Raw genomic sequence first — 23,906 nt, 5'->3', positions numbered from 1 at the left:
AACAGGGTCAGGAAGCGGTATCTTCTCCGAAGACCTAAATATTAATATATCACTACCCATTGGTACCTATAGCACAGTGTTTCAAGCAGAGTGCTTGGGTATACTTGAGGCAGCCAGAACAATCGGGAGGAGGAACGTAAAGGATTCCCACATCCGTATACTATCGGACAGCATGTCAGTATTACAGGCACTGGATAGTAACTCGACCACGTCAGGTATAATCTATGAATGCCACAACACCCTGATGCAGGTAGGTGAAAATAATGACATCACACTGCAATGGATCAAAGGTCACAACAACACACGCGGTAACGACAAGGCAGATGAGCTAGCAAGAAGGGGGTCAAGTATGACGGCTATAGGGGCCGAACCGATTATACCGTTACCTTCTTGCTGGCTCAAAGGCCAAATTCGACAACGCATGAAACACAAACATATCACACTATGGTCCGAAATTGAGGACTGTAGACAAGCCAAGTTGGCGCTGCCAGAAATTGATGCCAAATTGGCAAGAATTCTAATAAATCTGGACAGACGCCAACTGAGACAAATAACTGCGGCACTGACTGGACACGGTCCGTATAACAAACACCTATTTAATATGGGCATTACCGACAGTCCCCTGTGCAGAGCTTGCATGGGAACAGAAGAAACGGCTACGCATGTACTTCTTTACTGTCCAGGTGTAGCGGCTTACCGGGCACAACATCTTGGCACCCTGAAGACACTTCCGGAGATCTTCAAGAAGCCAAAAAAGCTTCTGAAGTTTCTGGAGGAGCTTGGGTGGCAAGAGTGAACCGAATCACTCCCACACACGCAAAATAGGCGCAAAGTCGTCGAGTTGCGGAAACCAGCCCGTGTTAACCATACCATACCATACCAAGGGCAGGAAAATGAGTTATGTTTACCAAATTTGATTTTTGTGATAATAAGGACATAGACACGCAAGGGTTACAGCCATGGATTGTACCTGCTGCGCTGGCGGTTGCGGGTTCGATCCCCGCACATGACAAACATTTGTATTGGCCATACAGGTGTTTGCCGTGGTCTGGGTGTTTGTGCAGTCCTTGTGGGTCTCCCCACCGTGCCTCGGAGAGCACGTTAAGCCGTCGATCCCGGTTGTTATCATGTACACCTGATAGCGATCGTTACTCATAGTAGGGAATATATCCGCCAACCCGCATTGGAGCAACATGGTGGATTAAGCTCTGATCCTTCTCCTACATGGGGAAAAAGGCCTATGCCCAGTATAGGGATATTACAGGCTGAAGCGTAGCATTTTATAACCGAATAAGAACTTTAATTATTCTTTATTAAAAAATAAATTTGATCGTAAGACTTGAAAACATTATATAACCTTTGATTTTAGTCAAGGTTCAATTACACTTGACAGAATCAAATTTTCTGTACTACAATTATTTCAAACCATAACAAAACGTTAAGTATGCCTTACCTCTTGAGGCAAATCTTTATTTAGGTTAATTCCATCAGAGTCGATGTCTGTAGTTTCTTGCACCATACAGTCTTCATCTTTAAGTAGCGCCTGTGAAATTTTTCAAACAATAAAATAGTTATGACTTTTATTACTATTTAATATTTATTTTATGCGTTTAGTGCAATACGTCCACTGTCTGGCCGCGGAAGTTGTATTTCAGATTATAGCTCACTCGATTTGATATTTATATTGGCTATTAAGGACGTTATTTATAACCCTAGGCGTATTATACCTGTATAACTTTTAAAAGAGCACAACAGATGAAATATCAAATTTTACGTCGAGTAAGTAAATTGATGTTAAGTACATTAAAATCTAGATACATTTCAATATTTTTACAAATATTACGTAAGATCGACTGCCGGTTGAAGAAATCAACTACATTAATTAGTAACAACATGGAAATGATGGTAAGGCAGCGAAAGTAATGAATTAATGAAACGAATCATTTGACGGTATGGTAGTGACGGTAAGGTAGTAGCGGTAGGTCGGTGACAGTATGGTAGCGTAGGAAGGGTAGTGAAGGAAGGGTAGTGTCGGTAAGGTAGTGACGGTAGGGTAGTGACGGTAGGGTAGTGACGGTAGGGTAGTGACGGTAGGGTAGTTACGGTAGGGTAGTGACGGTAGGGTAGTGACGGAAGGGTAGTGACGGAAGGGTAGTGACGGAAGGGTAGTGACGGAAGGGTAGTGACGGAAGGGTAGTGACGGTAGGGTAGTGACGGTAGGGTAGTGACGGTAGGGTAGTGACGGTAGGGTAGTGACGGTAGGGTAGTGACGGTAGGGTAGTGACGGTAGGGTAGTGACGGTAGGGTAGTGACGGTAGGGTAGTGACGGTAGGGTAGTGACGGTAGGGTAGTGACGGTAGGGTAGTGACGGTAGGGTAGTGACGGTAGGGTAGTGACGGTAGGGTAGTGACGGTAGGGTAGTGACGGTAGGGTAGTGACGGTAGGGTAGTGACGGTAGGGTAGTGACGGTAGGGTAGTGACGGTAGGGTAGTGACGGTGGGGTAGTGGCGGTAGGCCAGCGACGGTGGCGGTACTCACGGCGTCCGAGGCGTCGACGTCCCGCTGGTGCGCCTGCTTGACGTGGTCCTTGAGCGCGAAGGCGCGCGCGTAGCTGGCGCCGCACAGCGCGCACGAGAACTTCAGGCTGTTCTGCCGCGAGTGGATCTCCATGTGCACGCGCACCGCGTACAGCGACGCGAACGGGCTGCGTCACGTGTTACATTCTTTAGTCAGCTTCTTATATCTCACGACGAGGCGAACTGCCTGTCGCGTCACGTATCACGTCTATCGTGTTAGTTGGTTTTTAAGCCATCCAGTGTCATTTTTGTACATGCATATGTCATATACGCTCTTTTATTTATATTTTCAAATTCAACCCAAAGTATCACCTTTGAGCTTCGAAAGTGGTAATCGGTATCTATTGGTATAAATTATATTTTTCTTCATTGAAGTTTTATCGCAAGTATTCTGAGAGGGGCAACTTTTGACAGTTTTGTCACCAGATTGAAAGGTCATTCGATACTATTCCGAGAAGCTTTGACACTCTAAGGGAGTATTAAATCTACAGTCTTATCCACGGTATTATATGCAGGTCATGCAACTAAAACCAATTTCAATGGTGAGAGATTAGTACGATGGTGTCATAACTTTTCGTTCGCGTTAATGTCGCTGGTACGTCACTGCTATCGGTGTGTGAGGTCGCGCGGTGCCCACTGCGCACGCCGGTTGAGTGACGTTTCATTATAATTGGTTATATTGAATGACGTTTCATTATAACTGGTTATATTTTAAAACATAAATGCGTTACGTGTGATAAAAAAAGAGACAGAAAGCTATTTTTTCTTCGTTTCACAGCACTTCCATCGATCGTCATGCCTCTGGCGGCCATAAATTAAAAAGAAAAGCGCAACCATTAAGCTGACATACACCCACTAATGTAGTTGCATGACCTGTGTATAAGACCGTGGTCTTATTTCAAAGTGAATTCTCATGTCATTGTGAAACCCCCTATAAGTCACAAGTGATAAAAATCTCCTTACCTAGTTTTTCTAAGAATAAATTCATTCCTCAGTCAGTTTTAACTACAGGCTATAGATATAATAAAATGTATATAAACTTTACGTTGCATCATCATTGTTAATAAGAAAATAAGAAACCCAATAAATAGATAAACCAATCCCAAAATAATAAACAATCAGTCACAGTATCATACGATTATAAAAATCTGAGAACAACAAAAATTTGTTAACAAAGTATTTAGTTTGTATCTATTACATCCAGGGGTGGATTTATCTATAGTGCAGGGGATGTAATGCATCTAAGCACCGGGTTTTAAGGATGGGCCAGAATCGCACGCAAGACAGCAAAATAACGATTTATAAATCTTTGTATCGATACTATCACATTGTGACTTTGCAAATTACAAGTTTTCGTTGGCTAACCTTTTATTCTATCAAGATTTTGAAAACGTATTTTTAAAACCACCTATAACATTATTCATCTCAAAAAACTTTTAACTTGACAAAGTAATGACCACCCATCCATCGTCACATACTAATACTATAAGGTAGCATAGTTACCGGTTGCACTGCTGGCACGAGAAAGGCTTGGTATGAGAATTCTTGTGTCCTGCTAGCTGTACAGATGTCTTGAAGGCTTTAGGGCAGTAGGGGCATTTGTAGGCGCGTACTTCTGAGTGCGTCAACAGGTGATGATTGTACACGCTGTGAGCCTTGAACCTGCACCGATTTCACAACGCTTACAAATTACATTTGGAGGTGTTTTGTAGTAATGATTTTCCAAGATCAAAGCGTCGGGTATTCGACATGCTACTCCGTTAAGATAATTATGATTATATGAATAGGATTGGAATTTTGCTCTGCTTTTAACAGTAGCTTTGTTGGTTTTTTGGGGACATTTGTTTAGATATTTTTGAGTGAAAGCAAAAAAAAATTTTGTCATTTTTGGCACAAACTAATAAATAATATATGTATAAATGTGTATACTAGCGACCCGCCCCGGCTTCGCACGGGTGCAATGCTGATACTAAATATACTACAGAATGTCTTTATTTATAGTGAGAAGCTAGCTTATGACATGGTTATTAATATAATAACTAAAACATTCAAATATGCGTCGTTAGATTACACGTTGTTACAGAATGTGTTGAAGAAATAAAGGTTCACTGCTCGTTCCCCGTAAGTGATAGCGTGATAATTTGTAGCCTATATGTTGACCCGACTTCTTAATAATATTCGTGCCAAATTTGAAGTAAATCCATGCAGTACTTTTTGAGTTTATCCCGGACATACATACAGACAAACAGACAAAAATTCTAAAACTATATTTTTGGCTTCAGTATCGATTGTAGATTACACCCCAAGTATTCTTTTAAAAAAATATTCAATGTACAGTTTTGACTTTCCTACCATTTTATTATATATATATATATATATATATATATATATATATATATATATATATATATGTGTGTGTGTGTGTGTGTGTGTGTGTGTGTGTATATATATATATAGAGAGAGAGAGAGAGGGGTGGTGGTACCTCTTGTTGCAGTGCGGGCAGGCGTAGGGGCGCGCGCCCGTGTGCGTGCGCATGTGCAGCGTGAGGCAGTACGACACGCGGAACGACTTGCCGCAGATCTCGCACGAGTGCGGCTTCTCGCCTGGACACACGTTCACCATCAATTCATTTTAAACCTAAACTAACATCCTACACCCCAAAATATTTCTTTCATCTATTGCATGTCGCATGCCGCAAGTGTCTATTATTTTTTTTTATGTTTTTTTTTATTCACTAAGTTTGAGTTGCGTCGGGTTTCATAAAACCACACATTTTTTTTTCCATTGGACGCTTGCAACACCAGAAGCATCGCATGCGCGTTGCCGACCCTATTCCCGACGCCCGCAGCGGCTCTGGCTACTTTACTCACCACAGGTACACAACCCTGTTTAAGAGCAATATTATTTGGCTGTGATCTTCTGTAAGGTTAAGGTACTTTTCTAGTCGGGCTGCTCCAAATTTTGAGCAGAATATTTTCTACTATGCCATACGTCAATAGACGACTGTATGTATATGTCAGATACAAACAGTGTCAAATCTTATCGTATATTATAGGTAAAAGTCAACGTATTTTTACGATAAATATGCACACACATAAAAAAAATACATGCGAACTTGTCACATACTGAACTGCAAATGCTTCATCGAGTAGCGAGTGCTTTCGTTAAAGCGTTCCTTAAGCATCAGAATTATATATTATAATATAAATATAAAGACGACAATAATGATGAAAAGTACCAATTACCGACATATATTTACTGATGTTTAACGGACTTCAGTCACATAGCTATACCGATTAAACTTATAGTACCTACAGACTTTGATCATGTATTTTTTAGACAGCAAAAAATCGAATCTTTTATATAAATTAAAAAATATATTTTATATACTTTACCAGTATGTATCCGCTCGTGTTTCACCTTTTCATGCGGTCTTGCGAACTTCCTGTTGCAATATAGGCACGTATATGGCAGCGACTTGTCTTGTTTACCGACTACTACCTGAAATTGTGCCTCTGATGAGTTTGTATTAACAAAATACAAACTATAAGTTTTCAAACTTCCGTAGTCACTCACTTTTACTTGTTAAAGTGTATAGTGACTACGTAAGAAAACTAAATTAAATTTATACAGTGCTTCTGTGATCCTTCAAAATATTCTGATAGTATAATAGATCGTGTTCTGCATAAAAACATTATTTAATCTTTTAAATTTTATAATGTTTATTTGCGCACTGATCTTGCGCTCATATCAATTGCATAACTCCCCATTATGACGCATGATCGAAGTTTATGAGTATAGTGTATTAACATTTAAATGAATAAAATGATACATGGTAAATAAGTGGCTCCAACGCGCAACTCTTTAGTTACATTAGACAGTCAGTATTAACGTTCCAATTTAACGATGATGTTCGATTTTATCTGCACTAACGTTGTGATTTTAGACTGTTATCGCAATAATTTTAGCACAGGTTCCATCATATCACTTAATAACACTATTTTTTCATTAAATCCACAAAAATAATTACAACAACTAGACGACTTACGCCGTCTTTATCTGCGTTGAACATTTATGGTTCTACTATTACTACTGTAATTACTACATGATATTTTATAGCTTACAATCTTTCTTTGTTGTGCTGTGTGGCTACGGCACTAAAGAATTTAGCCACCCCCTCTCTTCCCGTGGGTGTCGTAAGAGGCGACTAAGGGATAACAAGGTTCCACAACCACCTTGGAACTTAAGAAGCCGACCGATGGCGGGATAACCATCCAACTGCTGGCTTTGAAATACACAGGCCGAAGACGGGCAGCAGCGTCTTCGGTGCGACAAAGCCAGTACTGCGGTCACCAACCCGCCTGCCCAGCGTGGTGACTATGGGCAAAACACATGAGTTCACGTTATTTTTGGCGTAAACTTGTGGAGGCCTATGTCCAGCAGTGGACTGTATAGGCTGTAATGATGAATCTTTCTTTACAAATGGGTGTTCTAATTCAAACATATATGTTTTATATCATCTTGTAACATGAAGGACATAAGTATAATTTACATTCGGAATTTTATATAAAGCTGACCCGAGTTACCACGCCGTAACACAATAATCCCGCTGACGAAGGAAGAATTGATGGAACATGGGAACAACAGAATAAGCGATTCAGCAATTTGATTGTTTTACAATTTAATTATTAAAATACATTTTAAATCAGTCTTGTATCATCTATCTATCTCAAAGAACAGTTACTTTTATTTTTAATCGAATTGTAATTTCATTTCATATTTTGAAATAATAAACATTGTAAATTTAAATAAAATTGTTTTTAAAAATACTTTCATCGGTCGCCATATCCCAACTCCCGGCAAACGTTGTTTTGCCGCTAAACGCTATTATATATATTTTTCAATGCTAAATCATAATAAAATAAAATTGAAAAATTTTGTCAAAAAAAATTTTTGGGGTGGGGCCACCCTTATCATTTAGGGGTATGAAAAATAGATGTTGGCCGATTCCCAGACCTACTTGATATGCACACAAAATTTCATAAAAATTGGTCCAGCCGCTTCGGAGGAGTTTGGTAAGAAACACCGCGCCACGAGAGTTTTATATTTTTAAATTTCGAGAATTTAGAAATAGAATTATAATTTCCATCACGAGTTTAACAATTCCTGTTAAATATATAATTTGTCAAAACTTCTACTCAGCCGCATATGCAGTACAAAAGAATAACCTTATCGATGTTATGCACGCTCATATGCATATCCAAATACTCCCTGGAGTGAAACTTCTTGTTGCATATATCACAGTTCATTTTATTGCTACCTTTGTGAGAGTTCATATGTATGGTGCGGTAGTCAATCGGTATCAACTTATCACATATTGGACACAGGAACTTGTGGTCACCTGCTACATTACCCCCCGTTGTATCTACGGGTGGCTCTATTGGACGAGATCTGTGAAGGTTGTTTGTTATTTAATAATTATATTCTTATCTTTTACTATTATTAATTAGTGATTGAGTGTAACTTTATTAGCTCAACAAAAACAAAATGAGTCTGACAATAGAGAACTTTATATAATTATTATGCTTAATAAAGATTAAAGGTAAGCAAAAGTCCAAGACTAAACAGCCTAAAAAATTATTTTCAATAAAAAAATTAAAAAAATTGCAGTCTTTTTAATTAATAAATTAAAAGCTGTTCCTTAGGCAGAATAACAGCAAACTTTTAACTTTAATATCCTTTATATTAAAAAGTAACAATTAACCGTTTAGTTATTAACTTCTTTGTATTTGTTGATTAGCAGGAATAACAAATAGGGCTTTGAAATAATATAATTTACTAACTTGATAGGGTCGTGCATCCTCTTGTGAAGTTTTAAAGATTTGCTCGTAAGGAATATCGTAGAACATATCTCACACTCAAACTTCAGAGATGATAAAAAACTGTTGTCTGAAACGAAATCTTTTTTCAAAAATTAATATACCACTTCTTTCAACGTTGCAATAATAATCATTTACTAATGTTTAAATTATATATGTACCTTCTCTGGTTTTATGTACTTTCATATGTGCACATAATGATTTTGAGTTTTCATAGGCGACGGGACATTGTGGACATGAGTATTTTACTGGAAAAGAAAATTTGTCACTATTTACAAAATATAAAAATATATTGAGTTGTATGAGACTAAATATCGTATTAAGCTAAAAAAAGCTTTCTTTAATAAAATAAATAATAGATTTAGATCTAAACCAAGTATGGTAAGCCAGTGCATTTTTGCATATTCTTGACTCGGAATTTCACCTATTACATGCAGTATTCCTAAATATTAATTCATCACTGAACACAAGATAAACTAAGATAAATATAACACTTAAACATTGCTTAGACAGGTTTAAAACATGGATTTTATATTCAAAGCACAATTTGTTTTGCAACGTCCATCTGCAAAACCGGCTCCTATATTAAATAATTCTATTTTTTCAAGAATTCTGAAGTCATACCATACTTTTGATTGCATGTCATTAACAAACAATTATTATTACCTTTTATAACATTTATTTGTAAATACTATTAAATCTTTAGCAAATATCAGTTTAATGAATAAAAATACTTTAAAACTGATACATACATATTTTACACGGATGTTGTTTGAATTCCGACAATGATGAGACATAAATATTGCAAGACATGCAATTGTAAACCTTCATTTTATTACCCGCTGTTGTTTGCATTTCCTTTACAACGACATTGTGGTATGGTCCATTTTTTTCTAAAAAAAAGAAGAAATTTTTGTATGTCTTAAAATAAGTTTCTTTATATTAAATCAATATTAAAACCAGACTCATATTAAGCAAAGGAATAATAAAATAATATTATATCTGTTAGATGACTAGTAACTTTAAATTTTATCATTATTTTATTTTAATTATATCAATAGTAATAAATATTCCACAAAAATTGTGTCTACTAATAGTAGTTCTAAATACTGACAGCAGGCCAATAGTCATAGTAATATGATATGACTTTGATCAGATCATTCCATGATACAAATAGGATTCTTAAAAATGTGGTAAAAAATTTAAATATCATACCATCAGGAGGTTTGATGTCCTTTATAAGACTGTTACAGAATTTCTCCATTTGAATATACTGCCGTGTACCTCTACCCTTTTTATCTGCTGTCTCCTTTGCTGGAATAACTACATTCATTGATTTTTCTGTAATAAAAGATAAAATATTAACCTACATCTTTTCTCACACTTTATTATAGGCAATAGTTAAAATAACTCAAAAAAAAATTGTTTTTTAACTTTTTAATGTGATTGGTACATTTATTTAACAGTTAACATTACAAAATGTACTAAACATAGTTTAAAATCTTTAGTAGGCATTAAGGTTAATGTGAAATAAATTCTTCTTCTTCAATGAGTTTCTTAATAAAAAGGTTTTTGTATTCCTTTTCTCTACAATATAAGTTGTGTTTATCCATTTGTTTATTATTTATTATAGGTATATAATTATACTGTGCTGTGTGGCTACGGCACTAAAGAATTTAGCCACCCCCTCTCTTCCCGTGGGTGTCGTAAGAGGCGATTAAGGGATAACAAGGTTCCACAACCACCTTGGAACTTAAGAAGCCGACCGATGGCGGGATAACCATCCAACTGCTGGCTTTGAAATACACAGGCCGAAGACGGGCAGCAGCGTCTTCGGTGCGACAAAGCCAGTACTGCGGTCACCAACCCGCCTGCCCAGCGTGGTGACTATGGGCAAAACACATGAGTTCACGTTATTTTTGGCGTAAACTTGTGGAGGCCTATGTCCAGCAGTGGACTGTATAAGCTGTAATGATTGATATAATTATACTATTGTTAATGTAATGAAAATTTTTTTATTTTTTTACTTTGAAAATTTTATTAACAAATGTTTTAGGCAGTTAATATATATGAATCAAGGCTGTTTCTTAGTCATAATTACTATTATAAAAATCAACTACATTTGTAGATATACCTATATCTTCATTTTCTGTCAATGGTGCCTCAATAATGTCCCCTGTCTCTGTTATCATTCGTCGTGACTGTTGTTTATCTGCTAACACCTCTTCATTCTGTACTGCCTCATATTCTATTGGAATACTTTCTTCCATAGGCTCCTGTAAAATAATATATTATTAACTTAATATAATGTTTTAATTTTTATAATACTATCAAACTATTTACAAATATGCTTCTAAATTTTGTAAGCAATCTTTACCAATTGGAATATAGTTATCATGACAACAAATCTACCTTTTATTAATGTTTTATATATAATAAACCAAAGAGTCATCTATATGCCTTCTCACATATAGAGAATGAAGACGGCGCAGCAGTGGGAGATCACAGCCTACAGATTGAATCAATCAAAGTTATCTGAATACAAATTTAGCACTAAAACTAGCACTAAAGTACCTCTTTTTATAACTTACATAATTTAAATCTATACTTTATATTCCAAGGTCCATACCTCAACCACAACATCTTGATTGTTGTGATAATTTTGTATGTGTTCCAAGACTGATGAAAATGACACACCGCATGTGTTACAACTGTAAATTTCTTCTTGATTTTTATCTGCATCTTCTTCTATAGATCTCCTCTCTGGTTCTTCATCTAATAAAGTAAAAAGGAAAAACTATAAAAGGTAATGTAAATATGTAATTTAGAGTAACAATTATTTTTCAATAGTGCCAATCAGAAACTCAAAGTGATCAACAACATATATCGTACTATCCCACATTACACAAAAATCAGTGTTCATGACCACAAAAATCTAAATTAATAAAATAAGAGATTAATTGCAAGTGATTTTATCTGCATTTAAATCAATTGCTTGTGGTCTAAGACCCCGATATAAAACGACCTTGACCGAGATGTTTATTTGATGAAACATATTTTATATTTAATTTAATATGTCAATAAATATATTGCATATGGGTTGTCTAACAAATTTCAGAATTCAAAATATATGCTTTAGTTTAAACCTTTAAGAGCAGTTAATGATATAGTTCCATCATTGTTTTGTTTAGTTACAATTGAAACACCCTGGCTTAACATGGAATCCTCATCTGTCAGGATCACATAACGGCTCTGTCCATCCTCTTTCACCAACTTTAGCTCTTGTGTCTGTAGGCACGGCTTCATCATTTGCTTGCTCAGCAATTCAACATACATTTTGCCAACGTCCGAATCACTACTCAATTTAACTGCTTGTGATGATACACTATCATCTACATTATCGTTTTGTAGCTTATTACCTGCAAAAAGAAAGCACAGAAATATAAAGAACATGTGTTTTGTCGTAATCATATATTTCTTTAAATATATTACTAAAATGTAGATGATGATATTGTAACACTAGCGACCCGCCCCGGCTTCGTACGGGTACAATGCTGATACTAAATATACTACAGAATGTCTATATTTATAGTATGAAGCTACCTTATGACATGGTTATTAACATAATAACAACAACATTCAAATATGCGTCGTTAGATTACACGTTGTTACAGAATGCGTTGAAGAAACAAAGGTTCACTGCTCGTTCCCCGTAGGTGATAGCGTGATAATATGTAGCCTATATGTTGACCAGACTTCTTAATAATATTTGTGCCAAATTTGAAGTAAATCCATGCAGTACTTTTTGAGTTTATCCCAGACATACATACAGACAAACAGACAAAAATTCTAAAAACTATATTTTTGGCTTCGGTGTCGATTGTAGATCATACCCCAAGTATTTTTTTAAAAAAATATTCAATGTACAGTTTTGACTTTCCTACCATTTTATTATATGTATAGATTATCATTTTTATTTGCGTTTTAAGTTTTAATATGTTAAAAAAAAGAATAAAAAAATCTCTCTCTCGTGTGTTATATTAGACCCTTGATTATCAAGTACAATGTGTTATCTTATTATAATGACAGTGAAACTTGGTACAATAATTTATAATTATTTATTTGTTAACATATCAATATTCAAATTTAAAGTGTTTTCTTACCATCTTTATGTAGTTCTAATTTTAGATTAGAATTATCTAAGGCATTCTCATTCTTTTCAATTTGCGTATTAGTATCAAATATGATAGTTTGAACAGGATTTGTAAGTTCGCAATCATCGTGTTTTAAATGATCTGTGAGTTGTTCTACTGAAGATAATCTAGTTGTACATAGGGGACATACTAAATTTGACGTTATAATTGATATATGTTCAATAAGAGATTGTTTCGACTCAAATGTAGCATTACAACAAAGAGGACAATATAATACTTGATCTCCCATTGTAAAAAGTCATTTGCTCGAAATCTCTAAGCTATAAAAATGTATCGGGAATATTGTTGACAAGGGATCGTGCATTATTTTGTAAACATGTAACTATCAATCCATCTTGCCAATTGACGTTTAGTTTGTATCTAAATTCTCAACACAAGTCCATTTTTGAAGAACTTCACACTTATAATCAGAAAGCAAAGCAGATCACGGATGACAGACAAAGGTGTTCAGTTAAGCCATAAAGTAAATGCTCCGTGACAGAATATAAAAATTTGTCTATGAGTGTGAGAGGAACTCTGCAATAATCTATAGTTCTATACTTATCCGCATTAAAAATTCAAATATTAAACTTAACTTACCTACCCCACCCCAGCCTGCAAAATAATCATCATCATCAGTCCAGCCTATTGCAGTCCACTGCTGGACATAGACCTCCACAAGTTCGCGCCAAAAATGCGTGAACTCATGTGTGTTGCCCATAGTCACCACGCTGGGCAGGTGGGTTGGTGACCGCAGGGCTGGCTTTGTCGCACCTAAGATGCTACTGCCCGTCTTCGGCCTGTGTGTTTCAAAGTTAGATGGTTATCCCGCCATCGGTCGGCTTCCAAGGTGGCAGTGGAACCTTGTTATCCCTTAGTCGCCTCTTACGACACCCACGGGAAGAGAGGGGGTGGCTATATTCTTTGGTGCCGTAGCCACACAGCACGCAAAAAAATTCCTATATCAATACTTTCAAATTCCTATATGTTTTGATGCATAAAATATTTTTGATTCCTAAGTGTTAAAAAACTGCTCAAGTTGCATTTATAAGTGCTCAAGTACAGTATGAAACAGCTCCACTTTCCTTAATTGTTAAATAAATAGAAATAGTTTGAACAAATTTAACTTGAATATATTTTTAACGACTTTTTGATTTTTAGTTAAATAATTTAAGGTGAGCAATTTAAAAGGACAACGTAGTTGAATTGAGCTATTGAAAATCTATCGATTAGTATTTTTTTTTTATTACGAATATCTGCAATTTTTTTGCTTTGCATCATTGTCTATGCGCATGCGCAGCGCTCACCAGTCTTAAGATATAAATGTTTTTGTTCAACCTATACATATTTATTCAAAAATTAAGGAAAGTGGAGCTGTTCCAAATTGTATATGAGCAATTATAAATGCAACTTGAGCAGTTTATTAACACTTTGAGTAATTTAAAATCTTGTATACATCAAAAGATGTAGGAGTTTGAAAATATTGATAAAATAATTTTTTTCAACGAATTTTTTGATTTTCAATTAAATACTTTAAGATGACACGAATTTTCAATTAAATACTTTAAGACGACAACGTAGTTGAATTGAGCTATTGAAAATTTATCTATTATTTTTTTTTTTTTTACTAAATCATTATTTTATTTGTGCAAACTATTTATATTTATTTAAAAATTAAGGAAAGTGGATCTGTTCGAAACTGTACTTGAGCAATTATAAATGCAACTTGAGCAGTTTTTTAACACTTTGAACAATTTAAAATATTGTATACATCAAACATAGATGAAGTAAAAAAAAGTAGATAATGCGCAGCCTTTGTTGTTAGTGAAGCCACAAAACTCGGCTCCTTCAAGTAAACACACGCGCTCACGCACACATATGCATCAAACTACGCTCATTTTCGTTAGTATCTCACGAGGCCTCGTACAGTAACTTTGCCTATAAAATGCCGTTCTTTTGTAATTAAATGGTGCAAAAACAATACCAAAGTGAACAAAAAGTCTGAAGAAATATCGTTTCACACGTAAATACATACAAAACTTTATATTTTTTGTTATTCCAAAATAATATTGAGGTTATTCGGAACTTATAATAACTATGCACCGAAATGACGTACCGAGGGAGTGTTACCAGTAATTTTTATTTCCATTAGCCCAAAATGCGGGTAAGTAAATTGTAGGCAATCATAGAAAAATAATTAACTAGAAAGTGGACATCATTATTGTGTTTTTTTTTTTATCGTGTGATTTTATGTTTTACCTAAATTGAAGTCAATATGAATTTTTAACTCGTTTTTGTCTGTTTAAATTTGTGAATTAACTACTCATATTTTACTACTAAATATCATGATTTTAGGTTTCCAACGAATATTTTAATAGGAGATAGATAGAATAGGTAGCTGCTGTGCGACTGAGCTGAAATGAACTACAACGACAGCCATCCTCATCTAGTGTGGTTTGTTCAAACCATTTTGATAAAGCTGACATGTACGGTACAAAAAGTGGACTGCGCAGAGTACCATCACGTATATACTACTACTTACTACTAGGTATTTTAATGTTGAATTTTTTGTTCTAGGACCTACCGGATGAGTCTTAAATTAGTCGTTAACCAAGATTCAATCTTTGATACACCTAGAAAACATAAACTAAGAGAAAAGTTAAAAAAACAGGAACTTTATTAAAAAAAAATGTAAAAAAATTAAATCATTACAGCAAAGAGTTAGACGTCTTTAAAACAGGAACTTGCCCTTCAGAGGAATCATCAATTGCAATTTTCATTGACACAGATTTATATAATTCATTAAATCAAAACATGGCTGCAATAGATTTATTAACAATTTGAAGCAAAAAGGAGTAAATATATTTAAAACTATAAACAGATTTTTATTCTCGCATACCCATTTTACCTATATTAAATTGTGTTTAATCCCATTTAATAAAATTTTCAGGGACTTTTTTTAAAAAGTGTCAACACTTCACTCACTCACACATATTTAAAAAAGTGGCTTCACTTTTTTGTTCTAAGTGCGTTATCTATTCTTTTTACTTGATCTATGACATCAAAAGATATAGGAGTTTGAAAATATTTGATTTTTAAAAAAAAAATTGATTTTTAATTATATAATTTGAGGTGAGCAATTTAAAAGGACAACGTAGTTGAATTGAGCTATTCAAAGTCTATCAATTAGTATTTTTTTTATTACACGTATCATTATTTTGCAGGCTGGGGTGGGGTAGGTGCTTTTTGGTCATACTCTTTGGTTAGCTAGCATTCATTTCATTTTCATTTGTAATTAATCTGTGAACAAACATATGACATTTCACTCTGGTTGAAACTTGAAATTTGTCGCCATTTTGTTTACTTCATTGTTGTTTTCTGTATTAATTCTAGTGTAAGTAGTGTATAATTACCTATATGAGTTGAAAGTAAATACTATTAACCGATTATAGCAAACACAATTACTTCCAAACTTTTTCTTGTCGGTTAGCATTTTTATAGTGGTATATACGAAGTTGAAAAGTGACACTAATCGCCTATATTTATATATGTGTACAACTGTTCGGCGGTTTGTTTAAAAGAATAATGATGGGTAAGAGAATGCATCATAATAACAAAAGGGGACTGGGTAGTAAAGGCCATGATAATGGAAAACCTTCCAGCCCTGGTGTCTCGCCATACAACAAACCAGCAAAAATACCGGGTGCAACTTCCGCAGGCAAAACAAAAACAGAAATGTGTCCTATCCCGTACATCAGACAACAGGATAATGCTATTACTTTACCGAGATTTACTGCTATAGCCGCGAGATCAGCAGACGAACCTATCGGTATGGACGAGCTTGATGCCTTACAACTGGAGCTAGAATCGCTTCTCTGTAACACAGCCCTCCGCATAAGATATTTTCAAGGAGAAATTGAAAATATCGACACTAACGAATCCAAGAGAGAAAAGAAGGGTAAAGCTGCTGGAAAACAGTTACAGTACTCTATGAAGAGAAAATTTCCAGAAGATAAAATGGCTAAAAGCAAAGATTATGCTAAAATATCAAACCAGCCTAAGGTACCCAAATTAAAAAACTTTAGTAATTCTTCCTCTGGTGCCTCACATAACTACCTTAATGAAAATACTGTTAATTCAGACAATTCAGTTAAGCTCGAACTGTCACAATTAGCTTTACCAAAGAATAATATTCCTTACAAATTTTGGAATTCTGTAGATCCTTACTGTGCACCAGTCACTCTTGATGATATCAAATTTCTTGAATCTCTTATGGTTCAAAGCAGCAATACAACACTTCCTCCAATACCACCTTTAGGCAGACATTATTCTGAAGTATGGGCTGATGAGCATCTATCGGAAGACCAAAATGCAGCAAGTCCCAACAAACAAAAATCTTCAGGTATGTCTCCAGATGCATCAAATTTACGGAAAAAACTTGAAAAGTCATCTGATAATATGATAACTGGACCTCTAACACAGAGACTAGTATCAGCTCTTATGGAAGAAAACGTTTTGCCTTATGAAGTCCCTGATATAAAATTAAAACAAATTACAAACAGTAAAAGTAGCTACAAAAATTCATTGACTTTAGAAAAATGCCTTAGAAAGGAATTAGTTGAACAAGGTATCTTAGATCCAGAAGATCTACCTCCACTTACAAATCCAGCTGATGATGAAATATTAGCTGAAATAAAGAAGTGTCAGACAGAATTAACTGCAGTGAGGAAAGAAAATTGTCGAAATCTGAAAAACCTCATAGGTTTGTGTAAACAAGAGATGATAAGACTGAACTTGAAAAAACAGTTAGATCAAGTTGACATGGAGTGTATTGATACATATAAAAAGATCGTAGCCGCTAAACAGAAGAAAAGACCTATTACTAAGAAAGAGAAAGAGGATGCTTGGCGTGCCATAAATGAACAGATACGGCTTAACAAGGAAATTAATGCATTACCTTTAACAGGTCCAAACACAAGTTAAATATTAAAAAAAATTAAAATTGTATTATTTTCAAATATTGTAATTTTAATTGGCTTGGTTTAACAATAATAACAATAACTATCCTCCATTATTTGTTTCATTTCAGTTTCATATACTGCAAAAACTCATAATTGAAATCAAATAATAATTATACATGGATGGCACTTTGGTAAAACTTTGAAACATTAATCTATCTCCAGCAAATTAATCCTTTACAACCCACATTAATAAAATAGAAAATTTGGAAATGAAATAATACCAGAATCCATTAATTTATTATTTATGATAATAATTCTTAGCTTTTAATTATTTTACAATAGCTTAATCCTAGTTTTTATTATAGTAATTTTTTTCTTACAAGTAAAAATTGAAGTTGTTTCTAACATTAACAACATAAATTTATTACTTTAATGAATTAATATTAAACGGGACATGAAACATTGATGCAAAGATTATTTTTGTGTATCCATTAACAGATAAAAAAAACTTATGTAATTGTCACTTTGTTTTACAAAATCAGATGATTTTATGGTGTAACATATACAATTGACTACTTAAACCCTGATTAATTTAGTCTGAACATCCCCACCTAGCCATCACAGGCCTTTTTCTTCATGTAGAAGGGTTGGAGCTTAATCCACCATACTGCTTCATTGTGAGTTGGCAGACATTTCATAATAGAGTAACAATTCCTATCAGATGTCTGTGATAACAACCGGGACCAATAGTTTAACTTGCTCTCAATAGAAACTTGAAACAAATATTTGTACATTACAAATATCCATTCCAAGCTGGTCGATTCCACCTATGATTTTTGGTGTTTACGTTCCTAAAAGCATCACTAAACAAGTGCAGTTGTCGCTCAACCCTGTCGTTAAACTCTGAGTATCTACTGATAAAAAAATATAAAATAACTAGCAGTCTGCTCCGGCTTGCACGGGTAGTAAAACAAAGTGCCTGCGGCGTCGTATTTGTATGAATTCGAAAACCACTGAACAGATTTTCATGGGGTATTCTCCAACAGACCGAGTGATTCCTAAGTAAGGTTAAGGTACATTTCGTTAAGTTTTGTAAATAGGATGAATTATGACAATAATTGTTAAAGAAGTCTGACTACTTCAAGGCACCTGCGAGCTTTTATTGATGCGCTACATAAACCTTTTGAGATATAATAAAACAATAGGTTTAGTGGATTTATTTCTTTTTCATAGTTCTACAAAAATGTCCGCTTATGGTACAGTGGTATGGTGGAAAACAATGGAGAATGAAGTAGTGTGAAACAGTAACGCTGAGAACTAAGCGAAAGAGAGAGTGACACGTTTCCCGCGATACGTGTCTTACGATGAAGAGATAAATATCTTTTTAAACATAAGGGCCCGGCCCCATGTCCACGGAACGGAGCCGGTACTGTAACACGGCACGACGCCGTGCCGTAACATTTCACGGCGTCGGGCCGTAGCACGGTGCCGTGGACGGTGCACCGCGCGCAACTTGGCAGTTGATATTTCGCAGTTTGTGTGCTCGGGCGTCCTTGCCTGGATCTGTTGTTATTAAGACGACAAATGAAAAAGAAACTGTTAAACAGAGGAAATTTTGGGTAAATCCATATATTTATACAATGAACCAAGATGGAAGTTATTTCAAGAGAAAATATGTAGCATTAAAAATATGTGGGCATGAGAAATTTTTTGAATATTATAGAATTACGATATCAAGCTTTGAAGAACTGCTCACCAAGATCGTTTATAAAAATAATATGTGTTCAGCAAACCTGTTGATCCTATGGAGATGCTTGGTTTAACTATCAAGTGAGAAATAAAACGAACATAAGATAAATCAAAATATGTTTATTTATTACTAGCCGTGAACGCGACTTCGTCTGCGTGGAATTTAACAAAAAAGTTATTGTTCAGTTCGCGTAGTTATAAAAAAAATAAATTTCTAAAATAAAAGTAGCTTAAGTTACTCCTTATTACATCAGTTATCTGCCAGTGAAAGTCCCGTCAAAATCGGTCCAGCCATGGAGCATAGAGAAATGAAGAAATGAGAATTCTATGCTCCATGGGTCCAGCCGTTTTAGAGATTAGCCAGAACAAATAGACAGATAAAAATTGTGAAAAATGTTATTTTGGTATATGTACCGTGTGACCATACTGTGGCGACATCTATCACGCGAAATACGAACGACTACGAAACTACGTAATTAGAGAAAACTGACGTATGCTACATCGCGCTATCAGAGTTTTCAAAGTGATTAAGTATATATACAAGATTCCGACAACAACCGTCGGGGCGTTAGCCCGCCAGACACAACACCCGTCTGGTCGGAGGATCCTCCATTTTCTTCACATCCCCTAAACTGGTGACCCCGAGCATGAACATCGGCGCAACCTTCATCGTCATCATCACTTCCTCAAGCTTTCGAGCAGCGAGTAGCATCCAGCATCTACAGCTTCAGCCAGCCAGCATCTACGGCTACTACGGGTATCCTGACCACCAGCATGCAGCGGACGCGCATTCCTGGTCATCGCCCACAGCCTTCTCAGCGACTTTGGCACAGCACACTGCACTTCGGCCGGTCAGCAAGCAGAGACGCACTTCTCTCCTGGTCGACGCAGCAGCAGCCACTACGCAGTACTGCACCACTCCGACTCACTGGAGCATATGCAGCATCACCGCAGACAGTTCCGACTCACCGTGAACTATGCGGCATCTGGTTCCGACTCACTGGAACATTCCACTGGCCCGGCAAGCATCACAAGATGAATGGACGACTTAACCTGCTATCGACCTCCGGTCTCGGAGGGGAGTGATGTGGCGACATCTATCACGCGAAATACGAACGACTACGAAACTACGTAATTAGAGAAAACTGACGTATGCTACATCGCGCTATCAGAGTTTTCAAAGTGATTAAGTATATATACAATATCCCGACAACAACCGTCGGGGCGTTAGCCCGCCAGACACAACACCCGTCTGGTGGAGGATCCTCCCTTTTCTTCACATCTCTAAAATACCATATGTTATGTGATATGTCATGTTAGTAAAAAGCGGTTATTTTAATATTACAAACCGAGACCAATTTTATTTATTTGTAAAGATTTGTAGAGTATTTTTAACCGACTTCCAAAAAAGGAGGAGGTTCTCAATTCGGCTGTATTTTTTTTTATGTATGTTACATCAGGACTTTTGACCGTGTGGACCGATTTCGACAAATGTTTTTTTAATCGAAAGGTGGTGTGTACCAATTGGTCCCATTTAAATTTATTTGAGATCTAACAACTACTTTTCGAGTTATATCTAATAATGCGTTTTTACTTGACGCTTTTTTCGTCGACCTACTTTGTATTATACCACATAACTTTTTACTGGATGTACCGATTTTGATAATTCTTTTTTTTGTTAGAAAGGAAATATCCCAAGTTTTGTACCATGATAAGGAAACCAGGATTTGATAATGGGATCCCAGAGAAATCGAGGGAAACTCTCGAAAATCCGCAATAACTTTTTACTCGGTGTACCGATTGTGATAATTTTTAATTTAATCAAAAGCTGATGTTCATTTAAATTTTATCGAGATCTGATAACTACTTTTTGAGTAATCTTTGATAACGCGTAGTTACTTGACTATTTTTTCGTCGATCTACGTTGTGTACAAAATAATTATGTTTGCCTGCAAACATAATTATTTTGTACACAAACTGCGAAATATCAAATGTCAAGTTGCGCGGGGCGCACCGTCCACGGCACCGTGCTACGGCATGACGCCGTGAAATGTTACGGCTCGACGCCGTCGCCGTAAAATGCTACAGCGTTGTGCCGTGGACATGAGGCCGGGCCCTATTCTTCGCTATTGCTAAAAACATTATGTACATAATACCCGTGCCACGTGCAAAGCCGATTGGGTCACTATAATATCTCGCTAGTTTTTGTTATAGCTATGACGCATCTTACATTGCAAAAAGAAAAGCGTATTAAAATATTGTTTTACAGTAAAATATATAATTCACGTACATCATGCTTTTAAAATTACTTAAGGAACTGACCTAGTCATTTGTTATTAAATAAATGTTAAGAAAATATAATAATTCTTAATTAAGTAGTACAACCGCAGATTCCCACGGCTCCTGGTCTGTGGTCCTTTTACAGCAGCGCAAGTAGTACATTTGCGGCACCAATCCTGTACATCATCTCGACAATGCAACCAGTAAAATCGTTCTCGCACTTTTGTTAACGTCCTCTTGACACCCAGATGACCTCCTGATACGCCATCATATATTTCACGGAGAACATCTGGTACTCTCGTTCTTTGGACAATTATCTGAAGATGGAACTCTCTGCCGTTAGTCTTCTCCCATTTCCAGTAGAGTATTCCGTTTTGAAGTATCAGACTGTCTCATTGAGCCAGTACGCCTTAGTGACAGCGCCAGTGGGTGCAACCTCGCTCCAGATTGGTTGTACGTCACCTCGTTTCTTCCATTAATTTAATTAAACTTCCTAATTGAAGAGCCACTTGAGAGTCTGTAGAAGCTACGGTGTCGCTGGTGGGCGTGGTAAGGTGGCCGGATCCAGTGGGCGGGGCTTGAGACAAAGTTGGCGGGGCCTGAGCCCGAGTAGGCGGGGCCTGAGTCCCAGTAGGCGGGGCCTGGGGCGTGGTCAGTGCGGCGGGGCTTGGCCCACAGTGGGCGGAGCTTGGTCCCCAGTGGGTGTGGCCTCCGCAGCTCGTTGTGCCCTTGTCTTGACGCCCTCCTTGAAGTTCTCTCTCGGAGTCAATGGCATCTCCAAATCTCACGTCCGACACCAGTTGTTACGTGTTAGGGTTCGAAGGATTTGGAGAGAAAGACCTGCTGACTCTTTTGGAGACTTTATTTACTAGCACTAGGTCCAACACAATGAACTAGGTTCAACCACTAAGCATTAATGATGTCTTAAGTCATAGCCAATGTCGTAGGTTTCGCTGGTATCACTCTTAATCACTTGTTTTCACTTTGAAGTCGGCTCGAAGATCGCTCAAACTCAATTGAACTCGCTCGCCTCCCTGCGGCTATTTATATCGGTCGAGACGAGGCTTAGACCATTCTGGAAAGTTCACGCATGTACCCGGTTTTCGAGACTATTCTTCTATATAATTCCACCGTAGTTCCTCTAACGCCACCTAGTATTGAGTAGAGGGTTTCATGCTGTCTCTGTCTTTGTGTGGTTTCAATGGTTGCCGCTAGATGGCGCTAGTTTCTTTGTGTGTTCGTAACAATATTATAGTGAGTATGTATATTTTTATGTATAGGTATATTTGTATTTTGGTATGTACCTTTATATGTATTTGTTAATATGTAGTATATTACGTCTATACTAATATTATAAAGGGGTAAAGTTTATATCTTTGTTTGTATGTAGGGGGTAATCTTCGAAAATACTGATCCGATCATGAAATTTTTTTCACTAACAGAAAGCTACACTATTCAGGAGTGACATAGGCTATATTTTATTGTAATTGAACAAAAAAATCAATAAATAAGAAAAAGATTAAAATATAATATCAAAATGGTAAATAAACTAGCGCCATCTATCGCTATTAGAAAACAATTTAGTCTTATTTTAGTCTATGGACGACGTTTTCTTGATTTTTGATAGATGGCATTGGAGCAACATATTATTTATTTAAGTGCTATAAAATTTGTTCTTTAAAGAATGTTATTTGGCTCTGTAATTTAGAATAATAAATACACGGGAGCAACATATTATTTACTTAAGTGCTATAAAATTTGTTTTTTAAAGTATGTTATTTGGTTAATATAATAATAATTAACGCCCAACGAAATGGGCACGGGTCGGCTAGTTTTTAAATATTTATTATGTATTTATTATTTATTATGTTTTTTTTTTGTTTTCTTTATTTTTCTGTTCTTTTTTAATTTTTTTTCTTAATGAATACTTTTTGCACTGTTTGCCTCGCTATATGAAACAGTCATGACCATGGGTTGACTGGAAGAAATCTCTTTCAGAGATAAGTCCACCTTTATCATAAACCTTACTATTATTTTGTTTCTAGATGTATTTTTGAGTGCAATAAAGTATGTAATAATTCTAATATACATAATTAATTAATTTATTTATTTTTGTTCAATAAGCCTTGCAACATTTTTGTTGTGTCAAATAGGGAACTTAAAATTTTGAATCATAACGTAAAAGTGCAAAAGATTTATGTGAAAGAAGTGGAATAATTTTAATTCTATGATTATTATTAATTAATAACACCTTTGATATAATACAA

General features: G+C 35.9%; 2 protein-coding genes across 2 annotated transcripts; one reads left to right on the top strand and one right to left on the bottom strand.

Moving 5' to 3' along the window:
- Positions 1-1,438: 1,438 nt before the first annotated feature.
- On the bottom strand, positions 1,439-13,132 carry LOC123660155 (zinc finger protein 471-like). The gene is made up of 14 exons (XM_045595258.1): positions 12,620-13,132; positions 11,603-11,875; positions 11,086-11,204; positions 10,591-10,732; positions 9,672-9,797; positions 9,209-9,349; positions 8,618-8,704; positions 8,421-8,526; positions 7,806-8,028; positions 5,973-6,078; positions 5,060-5,180; positions 4,080-4,238; positions 2,539-2,704; positions 1,439-1,543 (listed from the first exon to the last, which is right to left on the bottom strand). The coding sequence occupies exons 1-14, from the start codon at positions 12,897-12,899 to the stop codon at positions 1,439-1,441; spliced, it is 2,154 nt and encodes a 717-aa protein (XP_045451214.1). The 5' UTR covers positions 12,900-13,132.
- Positions 13,133-15,932: 2,800 nt separating this feature from the next.
- Positions 15,933-17,667, top strand: LOC123660253 (transcriptional adapter 3). Its single transcript, XM_045595349.1, has one exon. The coding sequence runs from the start codon at positions 16,235-16,237 to the stop codon at positions 17,630-17,632; it is 1,398 nt and encodes a 465-aa protein (XP_045451305.1). The 5' UTR covers positions 15,933-16,234; the 3' UTR covers positions 17,633-17,667.
- The last annotated feature ends 6,239 nt before the right edge of the window (positions 17,668-23,906 follow it).

Source organism: Melitaea cinxia, chromosome 15, assembly GCF_905220565.1.
Source record: "Melitaea cinxia chromosome 15, ilMelCinx1.1, whole genome shotgun sequence".
Classification (NCBI taxonomy): domain Eukaryota; kingdom Metazoa; phylum Arthropoda; class Insecta; order Lepidoptera; family Nymphalidae; genus Melitaea; species Melitaea cinxia.
The sequence above is the reverse complement of the archived record's forward strand: the minus strand, read 5'-3'. Positions and strand labels throughout refer to the sequence as shown.

Excerpts from the sequence above, each read along its gene's own strand:
- LOC123660253 (XM_045595349.1), top strand. The coding sequence starts at position 16,235 with ATGATGGGTAAGAGAATGCATCATAATAACAAAAGGGGACTGGGTAGT.
- LOC123660155 (XM_045595258.1), bottom strand. The coding sequence starts at position 12,899 with ATGGGAGATCAAGTATTATATTGTCCTCTTTGTTGTAATGCTACATTT. Across the intron at positions 8,705-9,208 it reads ACAACATCCGTGTAAAATAT|TAAAATACTCATGTCCACAA; the intron begins GTATGTATCAGT and ends TTTCTTTTCCAG. Across the intron at positions 1,544-2,538 it reads ACGTCGACGCCTCGGACGCC|GCGCTACTTAAAGATGAAGA; the intron begins GTGAGTACCGCC and ends AAAATTTCACAG.